General features: G+C 43.8%; 1 protein-coding gene across 1 annotated transcript in view; it reads right to left on the bottom strand.

The window, feature by feature from the left end:
* Nucleotides 1-22555, bottom strand: part of LOC146854163 (aldo-keto reductase family 1 member C15-like) — a 323371-nt gene that overhangs the window by 185831 nt on the left and 114985 nt on the right. The window contains exons 3-4 of the mRNA XM_085651941.1: nt 3214-3381; nt 980-1096 (exon numbers count right to left, since the gene is read on the bottom strand). Coding sequence (XP_085508067.1) covers nt 980-1096; nt 3214-3381 — 285 coding nt within the window. The remainder of the gene's footprint in view (nt 1-979; nt 1097-3213; nt 3382-22555) is intronic.

Raw genomic sequence — 22555 nt, 5'->3', positions numbered from 1 at the left:
AAGTGGAATGTCTGTACAGGAATATCGTATGGATTTGCCTAGGAATTATGCATCACTACTTGGGAGCTCTGGGTGCCAATCCACAGCATTGTCTTCAAGGGGGGTGGGGTGGCAGGCAGTTTGGTATGGGCACAGCTTGCCAGTTTTCTGGGAAAAATCACATTTTAGGTACAATAATGAATGATGCACAGAGTAGACATGTAGTCAGGAGAGAGGTCAAGCATATTCAGCATACCTATGATCAATAAGAGGAATTGTGGAGGAAGAAGTGTATTTAATAAAATCCAGATTTTCTGCTCACCAGCCTGTGAAAAATCTAAATTTCCCTTAATAGTGCGGATCATCCCCCACCAGGATGGGCTGGAGAGATGTCTGCCCAAACATAAATGATTCCTATTCCTAAGGTGGATCTGTTTCGGGAGTGTGTGTCAGGATCCATAGCTAATCCTCAATTGTGCCCTCCAACTTCTCTGAAGTAACGTGAGCTGTGGTTCCCTGTTCGTAGTTCGATAGGGAGAGGCAAGAATGGGCAGACTGGGCTAGAATATATACTTGATCATCACTTACGTGGGTGCATGTGGGGGACTGTAGATTGCTACTGTGATTCAGACATTTTGCAGGTGAAATGGATGGGTTGAATTCAACTGAAAGAAAGCTGTAAATGTATTACTGTGTACTGATTACATTTATCAGACCTCCATATTCAGCTATTAAGTGAATCTAGTATTTGGTTGGTTGTATGATTTTAGTTTTTTATAAACAACAAAAGTGGGGGGAATCAGGGGTAAATTTGTTTAGAGCCTCCCACCTCAAGCTGTCTTCTTAAATCTGCTGTTCTTTCATCTGATCCATGTGTTTATCAGCCTCTTCTTGTGTTTCTTTGTTTATATTGCTCTGCCAGGCTTATAATGCAGGTTTCTAGATGGTGCACATTACTCATTACCTGAATCTGCCAGCAGTTACTGCTTAGTCCACCTACCTTCAGACCGATGGGCATGTGGATGAGATACAAATCTATGTAGTCCAGTTTAAGGGCCTTTAGAGATTTATCCAGGCATTGTTTTACGAGTTCACGGGAGTGATACGTTGACCATAACTGTGGAAGGTAAACAACAGTAAATCAAATATAATTATCATGAAATGTAAGATCTGGATACAAATGTAACTGAAAACTAATTTCTCAGACTCATGTATTGTCTGGATCTAGATCTTAAACCTCCTGTGTCCCCATACTCCTCCACTTACTTCTGGTCTTTGTTCTACTCCTGTTAGTTACAGGCAGCTGATGAATGAAAGCCGTACAATGCTATGCACACACCTGATGACATCAGCGCGACATGAGAGTCAAGCAATCCTTGGATGGATATCACTAATCGCAGACTCATTCACAAACCAAAACGTCAATCACACCTTCAATAACTGCCAACTCTTTTCCAATGTGCATCCTTGCACTAAATGTAACTCACTGTCTCTCCCAATTCAGAAGGTGGAGGCAAACTCCACACACAAGACGGCAACCTCCTCTCAAGGACTGAACTGAGTAGACCCTAACATCAAGTAGCAAGTCCATTACTATAAGCACAACAGAAGAACCTACTATAGTATCAATTTACCAAAGAACTTACTGACCACACTTGAGGAGCAATCTTGGTCATGATGGGCTTGCACTCATTGTTACTACCTGTAATGCAGGCCAACTAAACTAGCAATATCGACACTGAAACCCTGGAATGTACCTTGCAACTGTTGTCATCATACAATTCTACATCTTGCTACAGGTCTACCTAGGTCTTGCTAGAGGTAACCGAGGCAGAGCCAGGGCACATTCCGCACCTCTTAGACTTGATCTTGCTACAGGTCTACCTAGGTCCTAACAGGTCTACCTAGGCCAAGCCTGGATGCATTCCGCTCCTCTTTGACTTGGTCTTGCTACAGGTCTACCTAGGTCGACCCTGGACATTCCGCACCTCTTTGACTTAGTCTTGCTACAGGTCTACATAGGTCTTGATACAGGTCTACCTAGGCCGAGCCTGGATGCATTCTGAACCTCTTTTACTTGGTCTACCAAGGCCAAGCCTGGATGCATTCCACACCTCTTGACTTGGTCTTGCTACAGGTCTACCTAGGCCAAGCTTGGGCGCATTCTGAACCTCTTTTATTTGGTCTCAAAACAAACACTTTTCAGTGCACCTTCACTTTCCAGTCTACTGTGGAGAAACTATGGGGCATATCAGCAAGCTGGCGATGAAAAATTATCGCCGCTTTAGCATCCGTTTCCAGACGAAAAGCGGCGATAATTTTATCGCTTAATCATCACGGTCACGCTAACGCGTGATTCCTTGCTTTAGCTCCCTTTCCCATAACGCCCATCTTTGCATCTCTAATGAGATGCAAAGTGGGTGTTCCGTCCCAAAATAACTGGAGAAATGCCGCTAACCGACATTTCTCCAATTATCAAGGGAATCGCTAACAGGCATAGCGATAAGAAAAGTAGCGCTAACTACAGTTAACGCTACTTTCCTTATGCTTGCTTTCACCCTGACTTAGCCATTATATCCAATGTAAGGTGAATATAATGGCTAAGTATGCCCTGCCTTATCAGCAAGCTAACGCCAAAATGTGTGAGATTATCGCTGGATTTCCAGCGATAATCTCACTTTTGGCTGTTAGCGCGAGGAATTTTATTGCTTTTGAGATAAGCGTTGCTGATAGCACGTTATCTCAGCGATAAAATTCCACGATAGCCGGCGATAATTATCCTAGCGCTAAGTGCGCTTAGCGATAATTATGCCCCTATTTTCTTTCCTACTGGGGTTCATTCCCTAACTAGGATATTCCTACTAGCACCCATATATGATCTTGAGTGGTTCCTCATGCACTCCACTTACCTCAATGTTCTCGTTTGTCCTGCAGACAGAGGTGGCCCGCCAATACATGTGAACTAAGCAGTCTCTGAAAGTGCTAATTTAAGTGGGACACCAAATTTGGGGGCTAGGGGGATGTAACTATAAAATATTAGAATGAAAAAATTAATTGTGAGGAACTGAATTCAACCCCTGCCTGCAGACAGCTTAAGTATTCAGGTCGTTAATGTTATGTTGAATTTTAGGGTGGCAATTGCTAGCTTGTTTGGAGTGAACATTCTCCACTTGCCCCGAAGACAATAAAAGGAGCAGAGAAAAGCCCTTGAACACTCATCTGCTGAAACGTTACCTTTGAAGTGTAGAACATGTCCTTTCTCGTCACAGTGTTGTCAGCAATCTTCTCTCGAATAACTTCGCCAAGTTCCACCTCATTTTCATAAACGAAGGCTGAGTCAATGTGGCGGTAGCCGGCCTGTATTGCCGTCTTTGCAGCTGCTTTGGCTTGTGCTTTCGTGGACTAAAGTATTAGCAAGGAACACACAGAAACAAGCGTTGGCATCGCGAATAAACAGGTCTGGTTATTTTAAATGTCAAAGTGCTTCTTCACTGATTGGCGACATTGTGTTCGGTTGTGCAGCTGTGAGATTAGGAGATTGTGCAAATCAGTCAATAGTTGGAGGGACGAGTGAGTGAAAGGATGCGTGGGTGAGTGAGTGAGTGAGTGAATGAGTGCATGGCTATATATACGTGCTAACACATCTTTGAATAACAGGGGCAAAGCTGAATTGGAATGCTGCGCGGAAGGCAAATTGAAAGAATGAATGAATGCATGGATGGATGCAAAGAGGTTAATGCAATTTTATAGACTGAACCTTCAATAATGTTATTAATTTTGGAAAAAGTACGAAAACGACACCAATTTAAGGATTTCACCAGCCAGTGCTCTGCACATCAAAGTATGGGGTCCCCCGTTAAAAGCATTCACTAAAGCAATACAGAAGATGAGCTACTGAAGCCGTGGGAAGCCATTGCAATTTGTTAAATGTCAACCAAACACTGAAATGTGTTAATCCACGCCTAAGTGATCCCGCTCGCTCACCAGTAGGGGAGTGTAGTGGGTGTATCTTTACACCTCTGAAAGGGAGCCTGGCTGCCTTTTCACCCTCATTTTTAAACAAAGCAGCAAACGTAAAAAAAAAGCATATAGGGACATATCATCAACAACCAGCGATAATTATCGCTATGTGCACTTAGCGCTAGGATAATTATCGCCGGCTAGCGTGGATTTTTATCGCTGAGATAGCGTGCTATTAGCAATGCTTATCTCAAAATCGATAAAAATCCTCACGCTAACCGCCTAACGTGAGATTATCGCTGGAAACCCAGCGATAATCTCACGCAATGTAGCGTTAGCTTGTTGATAGGGCCCCACAAACTTAGCCATGATACCACCTTCCATAGGATATCATGGCTAAGTCAGTCCTGAAGCAGGCGTAAGGAAAGTAGCGATAACAGGGGTTATCGCTACTTTTCTTGCCGCTATGCTTCATAGCGTGGGGCTTCATGATAGGAGAAATGTCGCTTAGCAACATTTTTCCTGTCATGTCAGGTCAGGAATGCCACTTTGCATCTCATCAGAGATGCAAAGCTGGGTGTTAGGAATTCCTACACTAACGCAAGTTTTCACGCGTTAGCGTGAGCTTGCTAATTAGGCCAATAAACGGCCGCAAAAGCGGTGATAATTCTATCGCCTCGCCTTGCTGATATGCCCCGGGGTTTTCAGTAGGTAACTACCGGAAGCATCACCTGTATGTGTAACCCAGTGCTCCTACTTGTGAACCATGGACCTCACTGATCAGAACTGTGCTAAGGAAATCTCTCTCTCTAACAGTGAGTAGACACCACCCGGTAGCACATAGCCGCACCTTTGAAACCTATAGGCTAATGCTGCAAGGTAGCAAATGGTAATAACCAATTGCTAGAGGCTGATTTTTTTGAAATTGTATTATTAAAATGAAAGTCCTCCATAAATTCACCCACTTCTTTAAGATAGAACGCCTTTGCAAACCTGGCAACAACCGGTAAGAGGAGCCAGTTGTGCAGTATTAGTTCTCTATGGGGCATATTACCGGCGATACAATTATCGCCGCTTTAACGTCCGTTTTTTGGGCGCAAAGCGGTGATAATTATATCGCATTATTTACAAGGACACGCTAGCACGTGTTTCCTTGACTTAGCTCCCGTTTTTCACACACCTCGCATCGATAATGAGATGCAAAGTAGGCGTGGCTGTGGAAACAACATGGGAAAATATCACAAAGGCAGCTTCGCCATATTAACAATGAGGCGTAGTGATAATTTAAATCGCGCTAACTCTGCCTTAAGTCAGGAATTTAACGTCTGTTAAATTCCTTACAAAGGCATACTTAACATGGGAGGTGGATTGTGGGGCTAAGGCCACAGGGCCTATCATCAAGCTTATCGCCGTTTTCCATGGAACATCGCTGTAAAACCTGCGATGTTCCATGGAAAACTCCGCTATCGCTGGAATATTTATCGCCATAGCGCTAAGCGTTGATAATACAGCGCTATCTTGGTGATATATTCCAGCGATAGCCGGCGATAATTGCTGGGGCTTGATAATATGCCCCTATATATTTTAGATTGCTGCCCAAACATATCATACCGAAAATGGTTGGACGAGCAGAGAAAAGATATGGAAGGAATGGACACTTGTATCGAGATTGGAGACAGCGCTTCAGTAAACCCGCGCTGTTACAAATAGTAGTACTAGACTTCCTATTACATGCAAGTCCTCTCACTAGTGATCTCTGAAGAGAGTGTTGTTGTAGTAATGGAAGACAGCCACTAGGTGGAGCTGCGGCTACAGGAAGAAATACAAAGCTAAATGGCAATTCCATTGAGGCGCGTTGAGCAGGGAGGCAGTTTCGTGTGGGGTATAGGGGTAGCACGGTGAGCCTTGGACACCCCCTAATAATTTCTTAGTCTGCCAGTGACAGTCAGGGCCGGACTGGGAACCAAAACCGGCCCTGGCAAAGTGCGCGTCCGCCACCCTTTGCCCCCACAGGGGGTTGGGGGTGCTGTCGAGCTCTTTGCCAGCGCCGGTTTTCGGCCGATTTTGTTACGGGGCCGATTTTGCAGCTATGCTGCAAAAACGGCCCTGTAACAAAAACGGCTCCCAGGGGCCCAAAACCGGCCCCCACCCGTGCGGCACACCGGGGGATTGCCCGGGGCCCGCTACGGCCAGTCCGGCCCTGGTGACAGTCGGATCAGTTGACTGCTGGCAACAACGACGTAAATTCACTGATGCTGCAGAATGGGTAGAGAGGGAGAGTCACATATTAGCATGCTTGCACAAACATTCATACATCCACAGACATTTCCTGTTCACGTGCATTCTCCATTCATTTGCTCAGTCATCTGCCCACTCGAATTCAGCATTCATAAATGAATGAGCCATGCGGCCTCCCAACCACCCACCAACTCACCACCATTTCCTACCCCATCCATCTATTCATGTTTCAATACAGTTATTCACCCCCGCACATAACACAACATGCATATGTATTTGTAAGCACACGTTCACCTTTTAGGGCATTTTGTCACTGAAATAGCAGTTGTTTGTAGTCAACCATCCATAGCTGACCGTTTACATGCGTAAACATCTATGTACTTAGTAAACTACTCAACAATATTGAGAAATGCTCATCAACTAGGCAAGGGTGATAGTGCTGCTGTGGAAGATAGTGCTGGCCCTGTAATTTGAGAGTTATTCACTGATAGGTCCTAAGTGTTACCTGTTCTGTGACAGTAGAAATCATGGGGCATATGTACAAGGAGCTAACGCCACCACAGCGTCGATTTTTTTACGCTACGGTGGCTCTCTTTTTATCACCGTATTTACAAGTTGTCGCTAACCGCAGTTAGCAGCAGTTTTCTTTCTTAAACGTTAATTTCCCGGATCGCCACTTCTGTTAGTGGGACTTAACAAAAATAAGATGCAATGTGGGGGTTCTCATGTAAAAATTCCCGCAAAGCCTACTTTGCGATATTTACAATGATTTATCGGTCCGGCGATACTTACAAAAAAACTCAAGCTAAGACCAGTTAGCGGCTGGATTTTAAGACCAGAAAAAAGCTGGTCTAAAAAATGGCGTGAACACACCTGTACATAAGGGAGACAATCCCAGACCCTCATTTGCTCACCAAGGGCCATATGTAGGAAGCCTAATACCGGTCGGTAACGGCCGATTTTCGGTAACTATACCGTTACCGACCGGTATTTAGGCTTTTGGTATGTAGGGGGCACATTTCAGGATTCGGTAATTTTACCGATTCGGTAAATACCGAATCCTGAAATGAGATGTAGGGGGAGTGTGTTGTGGGTGTGGGGATTCGTTATTTACCACCAACTAAAAGTTGGTGGTAAATGACGATTAGCTGTGAAAAAGCATTTTTGTGCACTTTGAAGTGTGCAATGTGGCAGACATACAGGGCATGTATGTGCGCCGCATGTGCACACATGCAGGAATCAGGGGTGCAACAGGGTGTCACTGTGACACCCTGCCACCCTTGATTGTGCTCCCCCCATTACCGAATCGGTATTTACCGATTCGGTAATGGTAACTGGCTTCCTATTGATTCCTATGGGCCTCCTGGCCCATAGGAGGCAATGGGAAGCCAGTTACCATTACCGAATCGGTAAATACCGATTCTAAATTACCGACCAATACCGATTCGGTAATTTTTACCGACTGATTACCTACATAGCATTTACCACTTCATAAATACCGAATCGGTAAAATTCGGTATTTATGAAGTGGTAAATATTAGGCTACCTACATAAGGCCCCTAATGATGAAATGGAGGAACACCACAGAGGCAGCGCCAAAGAAGAGAGCGGGTGTACCATCAATGCATCACCCTGACAGACCTCCGTCCAGAGGATGTGATAGCACACTACAGGCCGAAAAGGCCTCCATCTTACACATACTCACACAGATAGCACCAAGGCTGCAGGCACCATCACAGCGCAGCACAAACATCCCTCCATAGACAAACCTACTTGCATTGCACATGTTGGCCTCTGGTACCTTTAAACCAATCACTGGCAGAGTGGGTGGAGTCTCACAGTCATCCTTCTCCAGGTTCCTCCCCAAAGTCTTGGATGCCAAAATCAGCCTGACACCACAGCACCTACACTTCCCCCAACACTGCACAGGAACAACTTGACAACAAACAAGGCTTCTGTAAAATTGATGGGTTTCCGCATGTTTTGGGGGGCAATTGACTGCACCCATGTTCTACTTGTGCCTCCTGTGGACACTGAACATATATACAAGAACAGGAAGCACACACGTTCAATGAATGTTCAGGCAATTGTAGACCACCTGGGCCTTTTCATTAATGTTGCTGCTTAATTCCCTGGGAGTGTGCATGACTCATACATATTTCGCCAATCGGTCATCAACCAGTGAATGGCACATATGGAAATTGACTGCTCGTTGGTAAGTACACACTGAACAAACCAGACACCTCAAGTACACAAGCATGTACCTAAAATATGAGACAATAACCAGGCAGCCAATGTGATATGACATGCTTTGGAACAGGCCCAAACAATATACACAACCACACGATACAAATTAATCAAGACATTTGGAAGACAGCCCAACAAGGGATGAGCCATGAAAATCTCACACAAACCACAATGGCATTCTTGTAACATAGATTAAGCAGAACTCATCAGACAAAATTTTAATTAATCAATGCAGTACATGACACAGAACATATGCTTCTGCTGTGCCACATACATATTGAAATCAACACATGTACCATACGTACAACAAGATGACAGATCTCCCTGCTCTCACTTGTGAAAGTACACAATTAGCTGACATGCAAAAACACAGTCAGTCATGCACCATGCAGTGGGTGTATCTGCATCATAGCTCTGCAAGCAGTGCTGAATGAAGGGAGAACTAACTGCCCACAAATAAAATCAAAAGTTGCTTAGAACATCAGTCTGTGTTGTTGCAGAATGGAGCATGCATAGGAAAAGCATACAAACTATCCACATTACATTCTCAACACATGTCGTGCATCCACATGTTTTCCCTGGTAAGTTGTAGCAATGTGATGCACAAAATAAGAAATCATAATGTGTGTTGATTGTGGACAGACACACACAAGGGTAAATTGATGTGTCGTACCACAACATGCATACATGCAGAGTCTAAGTCAACTCATGCACAAGGACATCAATGCATATGTATGTTATCTTCAAATGTCCCAGTAAGTCTAGTGCACCAGGTAGCAGTGCCACTGTCACCTAGACACTGACGCACCTTTGTGGCATGGTGGATGTGAAGAGCCCACAATGAGCCCAATGTGTAGCAGACAATGATTGTCTGACCGCTAATACACCGGGCAAGCAGTTTCCAGGTTGAGTGACCTGTGGAGAATTTCAGAGGTGGAAATGGTCCATGGTGGTTCTGTTATCCTGGGAGGCAACGGATGACATTTTGCTTCACTACTGGTGTCTGGTGGTTTATGACTCAACAAAAAGTCTACCGCAGAAATGTCACCACTCAAAATCCAGCATATTGTGTCCTTTAGCTCTGAGGACCCGAAGCACCCAGTGGAGAACCTGCTGAATGGGATCCACTATCGATCCTGCGCTTGCCTACCCCAACCAGTCCTGCTCCTTTTGGTTGGTTTTTCGTCATGGTCTTTCTTTGGCTTGCATTTTCTGTTGATTTGGGGGTCTGCCATATTGTGCTGAGGCTGTTGTTGGCTGTAACTCTGAGATCACCATCTTGATTGCCTCGACTGACTCCTGGCTCTCTGCCTGCGGCCAGTCCACACCTTTGGTCGCCTTCCTGTTCATTGCCCCTGGATGGGCCCCTCTGGACACGCTCTACCCCCCACTAATGAGGCTCCCTTTTTTCACCCTCTCCTTGTGGTCCCACCACATTGCCGAGACGACCTAACGTGGTGATTGAATTTGGCACTGGACTTAGTGACTATTTGACCCCATCTGGATTATGGGACCGCTTACTCTAACGTTTTGGGCCCCCACAAGGTAATTTTCTCCCACTGCTGGTCTGCTACAACTAATCTGCTTCCGAGCCCCCTGTTTCCACTCCCCTCCCCATTCCCTCTATTCTTCTATTGGGACTTATTCTTCTGTGCTTGACTATGCAACTGTAACTAATGTAAATTCTTGTTATTCCTGACTGCTGAGACATGGCTGATGCCTGGTGGAGCTGCTAGACAGCTATAGAGGAGATCTGGCCCTTGTTCACCCCCTCGGCCATCACCTAACCAGCCGTACATTGGGCACAGTACTCCCCATCTCCCCGCTGTGTCTCCTTCTTCCCCCTCCCTCCGACGAATTACCGTAACATTGTTTGTTTTGCCTGTGTTTTACCATGTTCTGGTAACGGATGTAATTTGTAACTTGTAACTCAATCGATCCTCATGTAAAGCACTCTGATACCTACGGGTCTAGCCAGCGCTATATAAAACTCTTCAAATAGATGTTCACTCTCAGTTACCCTCAGCACAATGACTACCAATGAGGTCCACAGATGATGTCCCATCATAGTATCCATCAAAGAGTCAAGGTGGATGCCTAATCAGGCACATGTGCCAATTGTGCACACTCCACAATATGTGCACAAGAGACATTCTGTTTGTGCAACAGGCCTATAAAGAAACTATTATGTTCTTTTTCGTTGATCCATATATCCTGACAGTCACAAAATGGAGGCAATACACAGGAGCCAGACAATGACAACATGGTGATGTGTAGTCAGTCAAGTATAGGCAAGTGAATTTCACAGATGCTGGTAAATTGTTGGAAACTCAGCATTACAAACCAGAAAGTACAAAGTAGCACAATGCACATACACATAAAAAAGCACACTGCAAACACAGCAGGCACATACACTAATGGACACATATCTCTTTAATATGTTTCAGGTGATGAAGGATATGCATTCACGCCATGGCTGATGACGCCCCTCAGAGTGACACACACACAGGCCCAGAGAGACTACAACGTTGCACTGGGACGCACAAGGGCCATAATTGAACATACATTTGGAGTCCTCAAATCCAGGTTCTAGTGCCTAGATGTATTGGGGGCAGACTCCTGTACAGGCCTGAACTTGTTTACAAGATCATAATGGCCTGTTGCATTCTGCACAATATGTGTGTATGCACAAACACTGGATGAAGACCAGGAGTAGCAGGACAACCCATCTGATGGCCAGGACGAAGAGGCAGATGCTAGACACACCACACATTCTGCTGCTGGAACAGCAAGAAGAGATCAAATAATCTGTAATGTTTTACATAATCACAGGAAACAAATCCCACATCACATGTATATTTCTTACACAAAAAAATATTGTCAGTTTGTCAAAGAAAATATCACTACACAAAAGTCCCGTATGCTTGTTTCATTACATCACAAGTTTATATATCTGTTAAGTGAAATGTAATTAAAAGATGTGCCACACAGCTGTCACATATAGCACTAGACAGAACATCAATCATCCATGTAAATACAACATACAACAAAGTGCTCACTAATGTGTGGATAATAGGATGCAACATACGTTTTCCTCTTGAATGGCAACATTTGCAAGCAGATCACATGTCCCATATTGTCCATGGAAAACTGTTGGGTACAAGCAGTTTTTTCCTGGATATTCTGCAAAAACAACCCCTGATCCTCCTCTCCTTCGCTCACAACCATTACTAACAACTCAATACTACAGCAGGTGTCAATATACAATGCTCTCTCTAACTCACTGACTCAGCAAGCATAATCCTTGATGAGCACAGCCAATAAAAGGCAGGGTACAGCATGGAATGCAAAATAGGTAAGACAAAATACTGATGCAGGGGATGCAAGTGGACACACTAATTTGCCTCTTCACATGTCCCCTGCATCACAAGTCTTGGGCCTCATCATTGACAGTGACGGGCTGCACGACATGCTCTTGCTTAAATACATTGAGAGGACATTCAAAGAGATAGGATGTCTACCCTGTAACATCAGTGTACTCATGGTGTGTGTCCTGCAATGCACCATAACATTTGTATATCACCAGTAGCAGCCTTCAATTATGAGCACAAGTTGCAACATGCATGCTTCACATGTCACTGATGTTAAAAGAATAACATGACAAGACTTGCCATCAGGTAATTGTTCATTGTTCATGCAAGAAGTTCAAGAAAATGGAAACACAATATCACGCACAAGGCAGGCATTGTCATCCCTGTCACTCTGCTGTAACTCAGCCGTATCTGTGTGTAGAAACCAGGATCTCATACAAAGGCACAGCATGACCCTCAGGCCACGTGGACTGCTTGTGCTAACAGGCATTGTTACTTTTGCAAGGACTGTGACATGCAAAGTGCAGCCTTGCTATTCCAAAGTAACAATTCCATGTTCACATGTGAAGCTGGGTCTCCAACATACTTGTACATGGCTCAGTGTGTCATGTAGAGCTATGCATAAATCTGAGGATACGGTACCATTATGCTATCTGCTACACACATTTAAGCATGCATTATCTGAGCTGTGTCTGTAGGATATTGTAGTCCATAGGGTACTAATAATATGTGTAGACACAACACCAAAACTAACTTACAATGGTATCTGTCCATTCAAAACATATTTTAACATACCAGATAATATTAGCTCATTGCTAACATACAGGACTTTTCTTGGTATGTTGCATGCACAAGAACATACTCACAACATGTAACGTCTTGCCTAGCATTTTAGGTAATGTTGAAAATGGAGATGGTCATTGCACACTGACCAAAGACCAATTAATGCAAAGCACTGCATGAAATGCATAGACATTTTGTGTGAAAATGAAGCCATGAGTGCCGTAGCACAGACTGTTATCAATGTGCCCCTCTGTGTCTCCAGCTATTCATACACTCAAATGTGAATGTGCAGCCTTAGCTGGGGATTGCATGCTGCTTTGCAAATATCATAGTCAAGTAGTGACTGCCTGTTGGTAAAGTACATTTGTGTAGCAAGACCATCATACTTGCACAAACATCACAGCAATTTCTGATGTTAGAGGCTCACATATAGTGACACAAACCACCAATGCCAACCCTAATGTGTGACACTCTGGCATGGGTTTACGTTCAGTCATGAACAGACACCAATGTGAGTAAATAGTGCCTCCTAATGGCTTAGGACCACTCAGACATGTACAGTACAGATACATCACACAAAAGTACAACACACAGATCACCCTGGACAGAGTAGCGGCTGCTCTCTGCCACTGTTTTTAAAAAGTACAACTGCGTATTTGCACATCGTTTTATGTGATATAAGGTTGATGCTAATTTTTTAGCCTAAAATCCTTTCGTGAGAAACTACTGCTGCTACCTGATTTTAGATCGACGATTTTAAATTGATGACTGGGGTGTTAGAAACTCTGTTTTAATATTGTGTGGTGATTCTGATTTTAAACTGTTGATACCTGAACGAAGCGCTGTAAGGGAAGTGGGAAGCGGGAAGTTTGGAAACGGTCTCTGTGCTCTGAAGCGTCTCCCCTGGCCGCCATTTTGGAGCGGGGAGTGGTCTAGTGGTTACACAAGCTGGCACATATAAAGGGGGACGCTGCGCGAGCGCGAAGCGGACGCGCCGAAGGCGCGCACAAGGCAAGCCCATCTGCGCCCGTCCGCGACCCGGGAGAGACCAGAGCCAGAAAAAACGATGGTTTATACTCAGATAACGCTGCGAACTGTCATCGCGTACTAGCGTACAGTAGGCAGCAACTGAGGGAGCTGGACAAGGAAGTAAGGAGGGATGTCAATGCCCCCGCCACTGTTTAGCGGCTGACCTGAGCCAATTGTTTTGCAACAGCTGCTTTCGGAATTTTAGTGTCCAGCCTAGTGACCAGGATTACCAACTCGGGAAGGAGTGTGTTGGTGAGCCAGGTGAGGCTGAACAAATGAAAGAAAAATTAAAAATTGCTTTATTGAATGTAAGGTCGCTGAAAAAACACGAACTTCAGCTGTATGATCTCCTTCTAGAGAGTCAGCCGGAGATAATGTTTCTCACCCGAAACATGGTTAAATGAAGGATCGAACCCTACCGTTGCAGGTGCTCTCCCCCAGGACTATAGAATACTGAGGAAGGACAGAGAGGGAGGCAGAGGTGGAGGGGTTGCGATCGTTTATAAACAGCCTCTGGTTTGTCAACAGATATCGTTAACAGAACTTATAGGAGCTGAGTGTCTTGGCTTTAACTTAACAGTGTCCCCCCATCAAACGATTGCTGGGGTCTTGATTTATCGCCCACCTGGGCCGTCCGGAAGTTTTCTAGAATCAATTGGTCCTGCTATTTCACCAATCATGTCCAAATTTGGACAATGTCTGATATTAGGGGATTTCAACATTCATTTTGACCAAGTCATGGATGCAGATTCAGTAAAACTCCAGGAGTTATTTAACATTTTTATGCTGGCTCCTTATGTAATACACCCCACGCATGAAAAAGGCCATATCTTAGACCAGATTTTTTCCACTACGAAGTTGGAAGTAGAGGTTCCAGAGCATATTATCTGGTCTGACCATTTCTTGGTCAATTTTACAACAGCTAAGATTTTAACCAAACCATTGACATATTGTAATCCTCGATCAGAGACTTTTAGGTCTTCTAATCAAGTAACCCCTGAAACAACTGCTTATATGCTTAATAAATTTCCCCTGGTGGTCAAAAACAATCTGGAGCATGATGCTCATGCGTTGGAAAATTGGCTCCAGGAGTACAGCATGCATTTGGCCCCTATTAAACTACGAGTAGCCAAACAGGGCCGAAATTCGGCACCATCTCTGAGAAAGCGTAAAAGTGCGTGTAAGATCCTAGAAAGACGATGGAGAAGGAACTTCGACCCAGAGGAAAAAATAACATATAAAGGTGCTTTGAAGGGTCATTATGCAAAAGTCTGCGATGGTAAAAAACAATTCCTGGCCAGGAAAATTGAACAAGCAGAGAACTGTGCGAAGGAATTGTTCAAGATTGTTAAAGACTTCACGGTTCCCCTTGCCTCAAAGAGCCCTTTCTCTCTCACAGCCAGCTGGGCAAATGAAATGGCCCAATTATTTTATAATACAATCCCAAAAATCCAAGATTCGTTTGGGAGTCCTGGCCAGAATGTGACTAGTACTATGCCTAGTTCTTCTCCTATACACCCTTCTAGTGGGAATACTTTGTCGGAGTTTGTTCCTATGACTAAGGAAACCTCCCTAAAGATTATGTCAGTATTAAAAACTGGATCACCTACTGACCCTATTCCGGCAAAAATATTGGCGACAATTGCCGAAGTCATAAATCCTGCTGTGAATAAAATATTAAACCTGTCGTTATCCGAGGGAAGGCTTCCTGAAATTTGGAAACATGGAAAAATTCTCCCTTTTTTAAAAAAAAGCCAACTGCGGATCAGTTGGTAGTCAGCAATTACAGGCCGATATCTCTCTTACCGTTTTTTTCTAAAGTGGTGGAGAAGTATGTAACCGCAACCCTGACTGATTTTATTGAAGAAAACCAGATGCTTCACCCGAGTCAATCAGGCTTCAGGGTGAATTTCAGTACTGAAACGGCCCTGCTAGAAGTTGTTGAAACCATTAAAAATTCACTTGATACCGGAGGCAAAGCAGTACTGATATTACTGGATTTATCAGCGGCCTTTGATACCGTGCCCCATGATAGGCTCCTTCTTAGGTTGAAGGAGAGTAATATCGGGGGCACGGTTCTTAGATGGTTCTCCTCCTTCTTAAGTAATCGTCACCAGACAATTTGGGCCCCGCCTTTTTCTAGTCCCATACAAGCCTTAAATGTAGGGGTTCCACAGGGCTCGGTGTTGAGCCCTACCCTCTTTAATATTTATATGGCCCCCTTAGGCCTACTGGCTGAAAAATATGGGGCAAAAATTATATCGTATGCTGATGACACACAATTGCTTTTTACTTGTGGAAAGAAGGAGGCGTTCGATGGAAATAAAATCAACATCTGCCTGACTGAGGTGTTCAACTGTCAGCTAAAACCAGTTACTTTGTAATTCAGATAAATCTGAAATCATCTTCTTTGGACACACCCTAGACAATGAATGGCGCCAATGGTGGGCAAAAAATTGCGCCCCCCCAGCAAAGCCGGCGTGTACGGTAAAAAATGTAGGAATAAAAATTGATTCCGATTTGACTATGAAAACCCAGGTCCAATCGACGGCTGGTACATGCTTTGGACTGCTAAAAACGATGAGAAATTTCCTCCCTCTTCTCCCAATTGCACATAAGAAAACAGTGGTCCAGGCTTTGATTATGTCCAGACTAGACTATGTAAACGTACTGTATCTGGGTCTTCCAAACTACCTATTGAATCGTTTGCAGGTAGTCCAAAATGCTGCGGCCAGGACAGTTTTGACAGTGGGGCCTAGAGACCATATGTCCTCCCATTTGAGTACCTTACACTGGCTGCCAGTCAGACAAAGGATATGTTTTAAATCCTTGGTTTTAACGTTTAAAGCCATCAATAAAATTGGAGCACCATATCTTAGAAATAAGATTCAGCTCTATAAACCCTTCAGAACACTATGTTCGTCCTCACAACAATTAATAAATGTGCCCAAATTTCTCCTTTCTCGTAAGGGTGGTCGCTCCTTTCAGGTGGGCGCAGCAAAACTATGGAATAGCCTCCCTCTCAAGCTGCGACAGGAATGCGACCTTTTAAATCTTCGTAAGGGCGTGAAAACTTGGCTCTTTCAATACTAGAATGGTAGTGTATGCTAGTTTTGCTATCTGTGTCGGGGTTAAATCAGCGCCGGGACACTCCTCGGAGTAGCTGCGCGCTTAATAAATACCCCATAACATAACATAACATCACAAATACATATTGTGCTGTTAGTCCGGATAAATCTCATGGAATGGTACATATATTGATCATGTATCAATAAGCGATAAAAACTAATACGCAAATCCACGCTTGCGGCAATATTTTCCATTTCCGGGATGAAAAATACTTGCTAAATACATATACACATGAAGGGCCGGATGTAAGACCCGTTTTTGAATGCGCAAACGGGTTCGCGACCCGTTTGCGCATGCAAAAACCTCATGGGCCATGTACAAAGCCTATTTAGCAAGTCGCAATTTATATGCGACTCGCTAAATAGGTTTTGCGACTCGCTATTAAGAAGCGACCCCAAAGTCCTGTACCAATGTTTTGCGACCGCAATTGGAGTCGCAAAAAACACGCATATTACCACCCTCTTCAAGAGGGTGGTAATGGAGTCGCAAATGGGACCCCTTCCCCTTTATGACTGGCTCAGAAAATATTTTTTAAGGGCAGGCAGTGGTCCCAGGGACAACTACCGGCCCTTAAAAAATGAAACAAAATTTTCTTTTTTTTCTTTTTAAATGCATCCTTTTTTCCTTTAAGGAAAACTGGCTGCATAAAAAAAAAAACTGCTTTATTTAAAAGCAGTCCCAGACATGGTGGTCTGCTAGGCCCAGCAGGCCACCATCCCTGGGAGGGCCTGTTATTCCCAATGGGCTCGCAAATTGTGAGAGGCTCATTAATATTCATGAGCCTCGCAATTTGCGACCCCATTGGGAATTGCAAACAGTGTTAAACACACTGTTGTATATCACATTTTGCGACTCGCAAAGTGCGAGTCATTATTGCAACGTAAATTGTGAGTCGCTATTGCGACACAATTTGCGAGTTGCAAAATTGTTGGTCGTACATCTGGCCCATCTGGCTCAGCGCCAGGCGTGTGAAATTTTGTCGCAAAACAAGAAAAAGGCCGCAAACTGACAGGAAATTATGTCAGTCTGCATCCTGACACATGGAGGAGTACAGTACACTTCCACTTTCTCTTTCAGCCACACTGTTACTGTCTTTTGTGAGTTGTGGAGCTTTTGGAAGGTGTCTGTTGGTCTTGGTGTGTTTGAGAGAGTTCTGAGTGTAGTGTACTGTCCATACTGTCCTTATTAAGTCCTGTGTTTCTGTCCCTAAGTTTTAATTGTGACTGTCTGATTGTCTTGTTGGGGGTACGTCTCTGGGGTATCTTTGTATAGTTAAGTAGTTAAAAGGGGTTGACTGTGGGTTTTATTTTTTGCTTGCCTGGGGGAAATATTGTATTTGGGGATGTTGGGTAAGGGTAGGGAGGGCAGGATGTTGGAGGAAGCCTTGGGGCCTTCCTCTGGCTTGTTAAATTGTACCTGCCCAGGATCGTAGAGGCAGGAGGACGCATCCTACAGGGGTACGATGTAAAAGTCTGGAAAGTGAGATGGGAGTACATCCAGGAGAAGATGCTCAACATGTTTGATGTGGACATGAGTGTCCAGCAGTGGAAGCACCGGTGGCAAGACTGTGTTGGCTGTGAAAGGGACGTAATGGATCACCTTGAAATCATCGTTGGGATGCAAGGTGGTAAGTACATGACCAAAAAGAACTATAGATGGACAGAATGCAGAACAATGTCATACATTCACTCAAGTACAGAGATCTGGGCCTTAATCCATTGCTTTTTTGCTCACCATGCCATTCCAGTTTGGACCCAGCCATAAGCAAATCAGTCTTGACCCTGTGCCTCATGGGAACAGTCCAGCCCGAACTGCCAAGACAGGGCCTCCCTGGACTGGAAACAAGGATACTAGGACCGGTTTCAGGGTTTCACTCCTCTTTAGCCAGGATAGGTTGATTCCAGTGGCATGGAGAGCATAGGACTCACGTTTGAGCATGCCCGTCCTACTCGGGGTGACAAATGCAAAAAGAACTATAGATGGACAGAAAGCAGAACAATGTCATACATTCACCCCAGTACAGCGATCTGGGACTTAATCCATTGTTTTTTTTCTCACAATGCCATTCCAGTTTGGACCCAGCCATATGCAAATCATTCTTGACCCAGTGCCTCATGGGAACAGTCCAGCCCGAACTGCCAAGACAGGGCCTCCCTGGACTGGAAACAAGGATACTAGGACCGGTTTCGGGGTTTCACTCCTCTTTAGCCAGGATAGGTTGATTCCAGTGGCATGGAGAGCATAGGACTCACATTTGAGCATGCCCGTCCTACTCGGGGTGACAAATGCAAAAAGAACTATAGATGGACAGAATGCAGAACAATGTCATACATTCACCCCAGTACAGAGATCTGGGCCTTAATCCATCGTTTTGTTGCTCACCATGCCATTCCAGTTTGGACCCAGCCTTGTTTCCGGTCCAGGGAAGACATGGCTTGGCAGTTCGGGCTGGACTGTTCCCATGAGGCACAGGGTCAGACTGATTTGCATATGGCCATGTCTGAACTGGGGTGGCGAAGTGAGCTAAAGAATGATGATGGATTAAACCCAGATCAGTTGACTGGGGGTGAGTGCTTGCAATGTTCAACACTCCGTCCATCATCCCCTTTGGTTTTGGTAAGTACATGACCAACATTGTATCACATCAGAGGATGAATGCACAGGACACCAATTATGTTGAGCATAAGATATATGCACACATCATGGAAATTGCCATTTGGAAACATAGCTTGCCTGTCATGATTTGACCCTCAAACGTCACTTCTATTGAAGTGTGACAGTAGATTTTACATTCATGAAGCAGTGGGACAGGTCTTAGTCTGTTATGTCACTCAGACTGTGGCATGGGTGTACATTAGGCCACCAGTGTTAAATTGACATGTCGTGGGTAAGACAGGCTCTGCAGAATCCAAAATATATGTAATGTGGCAACACAACTGACTGTTCCAATGACTGGAATTGTATCATGAAACCATCAATGATGTATGTGAGTTTTGCAAAATGTGATGTCAATGACATTAATTGTACTCTCCACAATTTTTCAATAGCAGGAAGACCCTTGATCACACAAGAAGATGTGGATGCATTCATGGACCCACACGCCACAGGTGAGTGTATCGCCCCTAACTTTGAATTATATGTGTTGACATATGTGTTGCCATATGCAAGCAATGCCACAGGCCCTGTATGTTGTAGTACACAGTGTGGATGTGCATCACATGAAACTCACATCTGGTGTGATGATGCTGTATGACGTCAAGTGTAATGCACATCTACATCATGTGATGCTGGAGGACAGAATTGCCATTTGTGACTCGATGTTGCAATGCCTCATATAATTCACAACACCCTTTCTATGTGCAAGCACATAGTCCTTGATGTGGGTGATGTCATAGCCATGTCATAGAGCCAATCACACAGCATCACAAACATCTATGTGCCCTGACATGATTGCGCAAGTGTTCCAGATCTTCTGCATCAGCCAATTCCAATTGGAGAATGTTGTATATGATGATAAGTTTGTTCCACTGAACATGTCACATCTGTTGCCGATTATCATTATGCAAAGTGGTGTGGCATTCTGCCATGAACTATTGACAAAAACCCACATACAATCTTATTGTAAACTAACTAGAATGTACTACCATCACCATATGATATTTGCCCCCATGGCATCAACTGTGTCACCACAAAACAGTGGAGCATATGTACCACAACGTCACTTTTATTGACTTTGTAGTGGTAATGGGGGATGCACCTTATTTACAAGGCAGCGTTAAGCCACTTAACGTGGATTAACACTGCCTTGTAAATAAGGCCCCCTTTCACGCTGTGGTTAGCGGGAAAGGGGTGGGCAGTGGGTGTTGCAGTGTGTGTTCCACCGCAACCCCCATTGTTTTTGACCCCTACGTACAAGGGCGGCGAACATAGGAGTCTGTGCCGAAATTAAGACCTGGTGAAACCTGGTCTTAAGTTGGGTAAACAACGACAAATGCATTATTTTTCCTCTATTTTGCTTTTTCCATGTGTGCAGCACATATGGAAAAAGCAAAAAAACATGGATTGTTCATGATCTGATCAAAAACGCACAATGATCCTGGATCCTTCACATGGTGTCATGTGTACAGGTCAGCTTATGTGCATGTTGCATGTCCACTGCTACAACATGTTTAATAATTTCCCTTTGCACAGAATTGCTTTACTGGTGAATATGGTAGATAGTGAGCCACTGAATTAAGAGCCCATCAATACAACCTTTCTACATCACTCTAGCCATTGCAGGAGAAGAAGATACATCTGAGTAATGATATAGAAGTGTATGAACAGACATGGTACACGTTGACACACAGCACGATGTGCATGTTGGTAATTGTCCTGTCTAATAACAGTTGCAGTTGACATTGACAGTTAGTTGTTCAGAGAGCATTTCCCATTACCACAATGACACCATGATTATGTGTTACAGAGGGCTGAATGACTGGATGAAACATCAACACATTTCTCAGGAACACTCTTACAATGTGATTGTTGGTGACTATATCTGTCACATCAAATACTATTGTATTTGATAAGGAATCCTGTGAATCATTTCCATGCTGATGCAAATAATCAAGCCTCTGTAGCCCTGGGAAATTTTCTAGTCACAACATAGTCTTGGACAGACTATTGCAGACTCAGTGCCAAAGCATGCATGAGAAAATGAGCGCAGGACAATCTCAAATCATGCATCAGACATCCTTTCACACTGCATTTAGTTGATGAGTGTTTGACATTGTTACACTGCTAAGCCCACTCATCATCACACAGAACCATTCACACAGGTTCACCTTCAAAATCGTTGGGTTTTTGATGTTCAGACTGTGTGTAATTTATGTGCATAATATGCTCTTTACGGTTACATGCTCAACAGTTCTGCCAATTCACATGTTACTAGTCTACCTCCCTCACAGAGAGCACAACTGGAGACATCCTTCAGAGTTGCAGGACACAGGGAAAGGTCTGTTCTCACAAAGAGAGAGATGAGGCTGATGTTCACTTTGAACTTTCATGTGGCCCGACTTGAAAAGGACAATGATGAAATAAAGGGCCACCTCATGGACATAAATAAGGCCCTGGGGCTCCCCTATTGATGGACAGTGGTTGTTCTGTTTCCCACCCTGTCCAGTCCCACGTTTCCCCTCTCCGATTTACTATCCTGTTAATAGATTTTGTAGTTAGTTCTTGTTAAGAGTAGATTTAGTGTAGGGATAATATAGTGTTAGGTGTAGTTAGCCTTTTAATCTTTAGATATTCTCTTTTTAGTGCTTTTGTTTAAGTTTCCTTTTTCTTTGGGTGAGGATTCGATGTGTTTTTAGACTTGTTAATAATTTTAATTTTTTTAAATACAAAAAAATATATAATTGTTTAGTATGTATATTTAGCTAGTTGATGTATAGGTTAACGTGTCTTTGTGCCGTCTCGAATGTGCCATAAGGTGGGTGGTGGGTTGATGTTTAATATATGTTGTTATGTGTATAGTCTTAGGTAAGCTAGTTAGTTTAGTGTGGTTTAATATTATTACAAGTTAGGTTAGTGTCGTTTAGGATTAGTAAGTATAATTAGTTAAGTATTTTAGGATGTTTAAAGAAAAAAAAAAATTGCCAATGGTTCATGCTTTGTGCTCCCATTAATTTTTGCTGTGTGGACATATCCTGTTGGATTAAGACAGATGCATCCCCCCACAATTAATTAGAATGTCTACAAATGTGATTACAGCTTCTTCAAGGGACAGGCTATCAACAAACCTCATTTGAAATGTGTTTCAAACAAACTGATTGATG

This window comes from Triturus cristatus, chromosome 4_1 (assembly GCF_964204655.1).
Source record: "Triturus cristatus chromosome 4_1, aTriCri1.1, whole genome shotgun sequence".
In the NCBI taxonomy this organism is placed as follows: domain Eukaryota; kingdom Metazoa; phylum Chordata; class Amphibia; order Caudata; family Salamandridae; genus Triturus; species Triturus cristatus.
The sequence above is the reverse complement of the archived record's forward strand: the minus strand, read 5'-3'. Positions and strand labels throughout refer to the sequence as shown.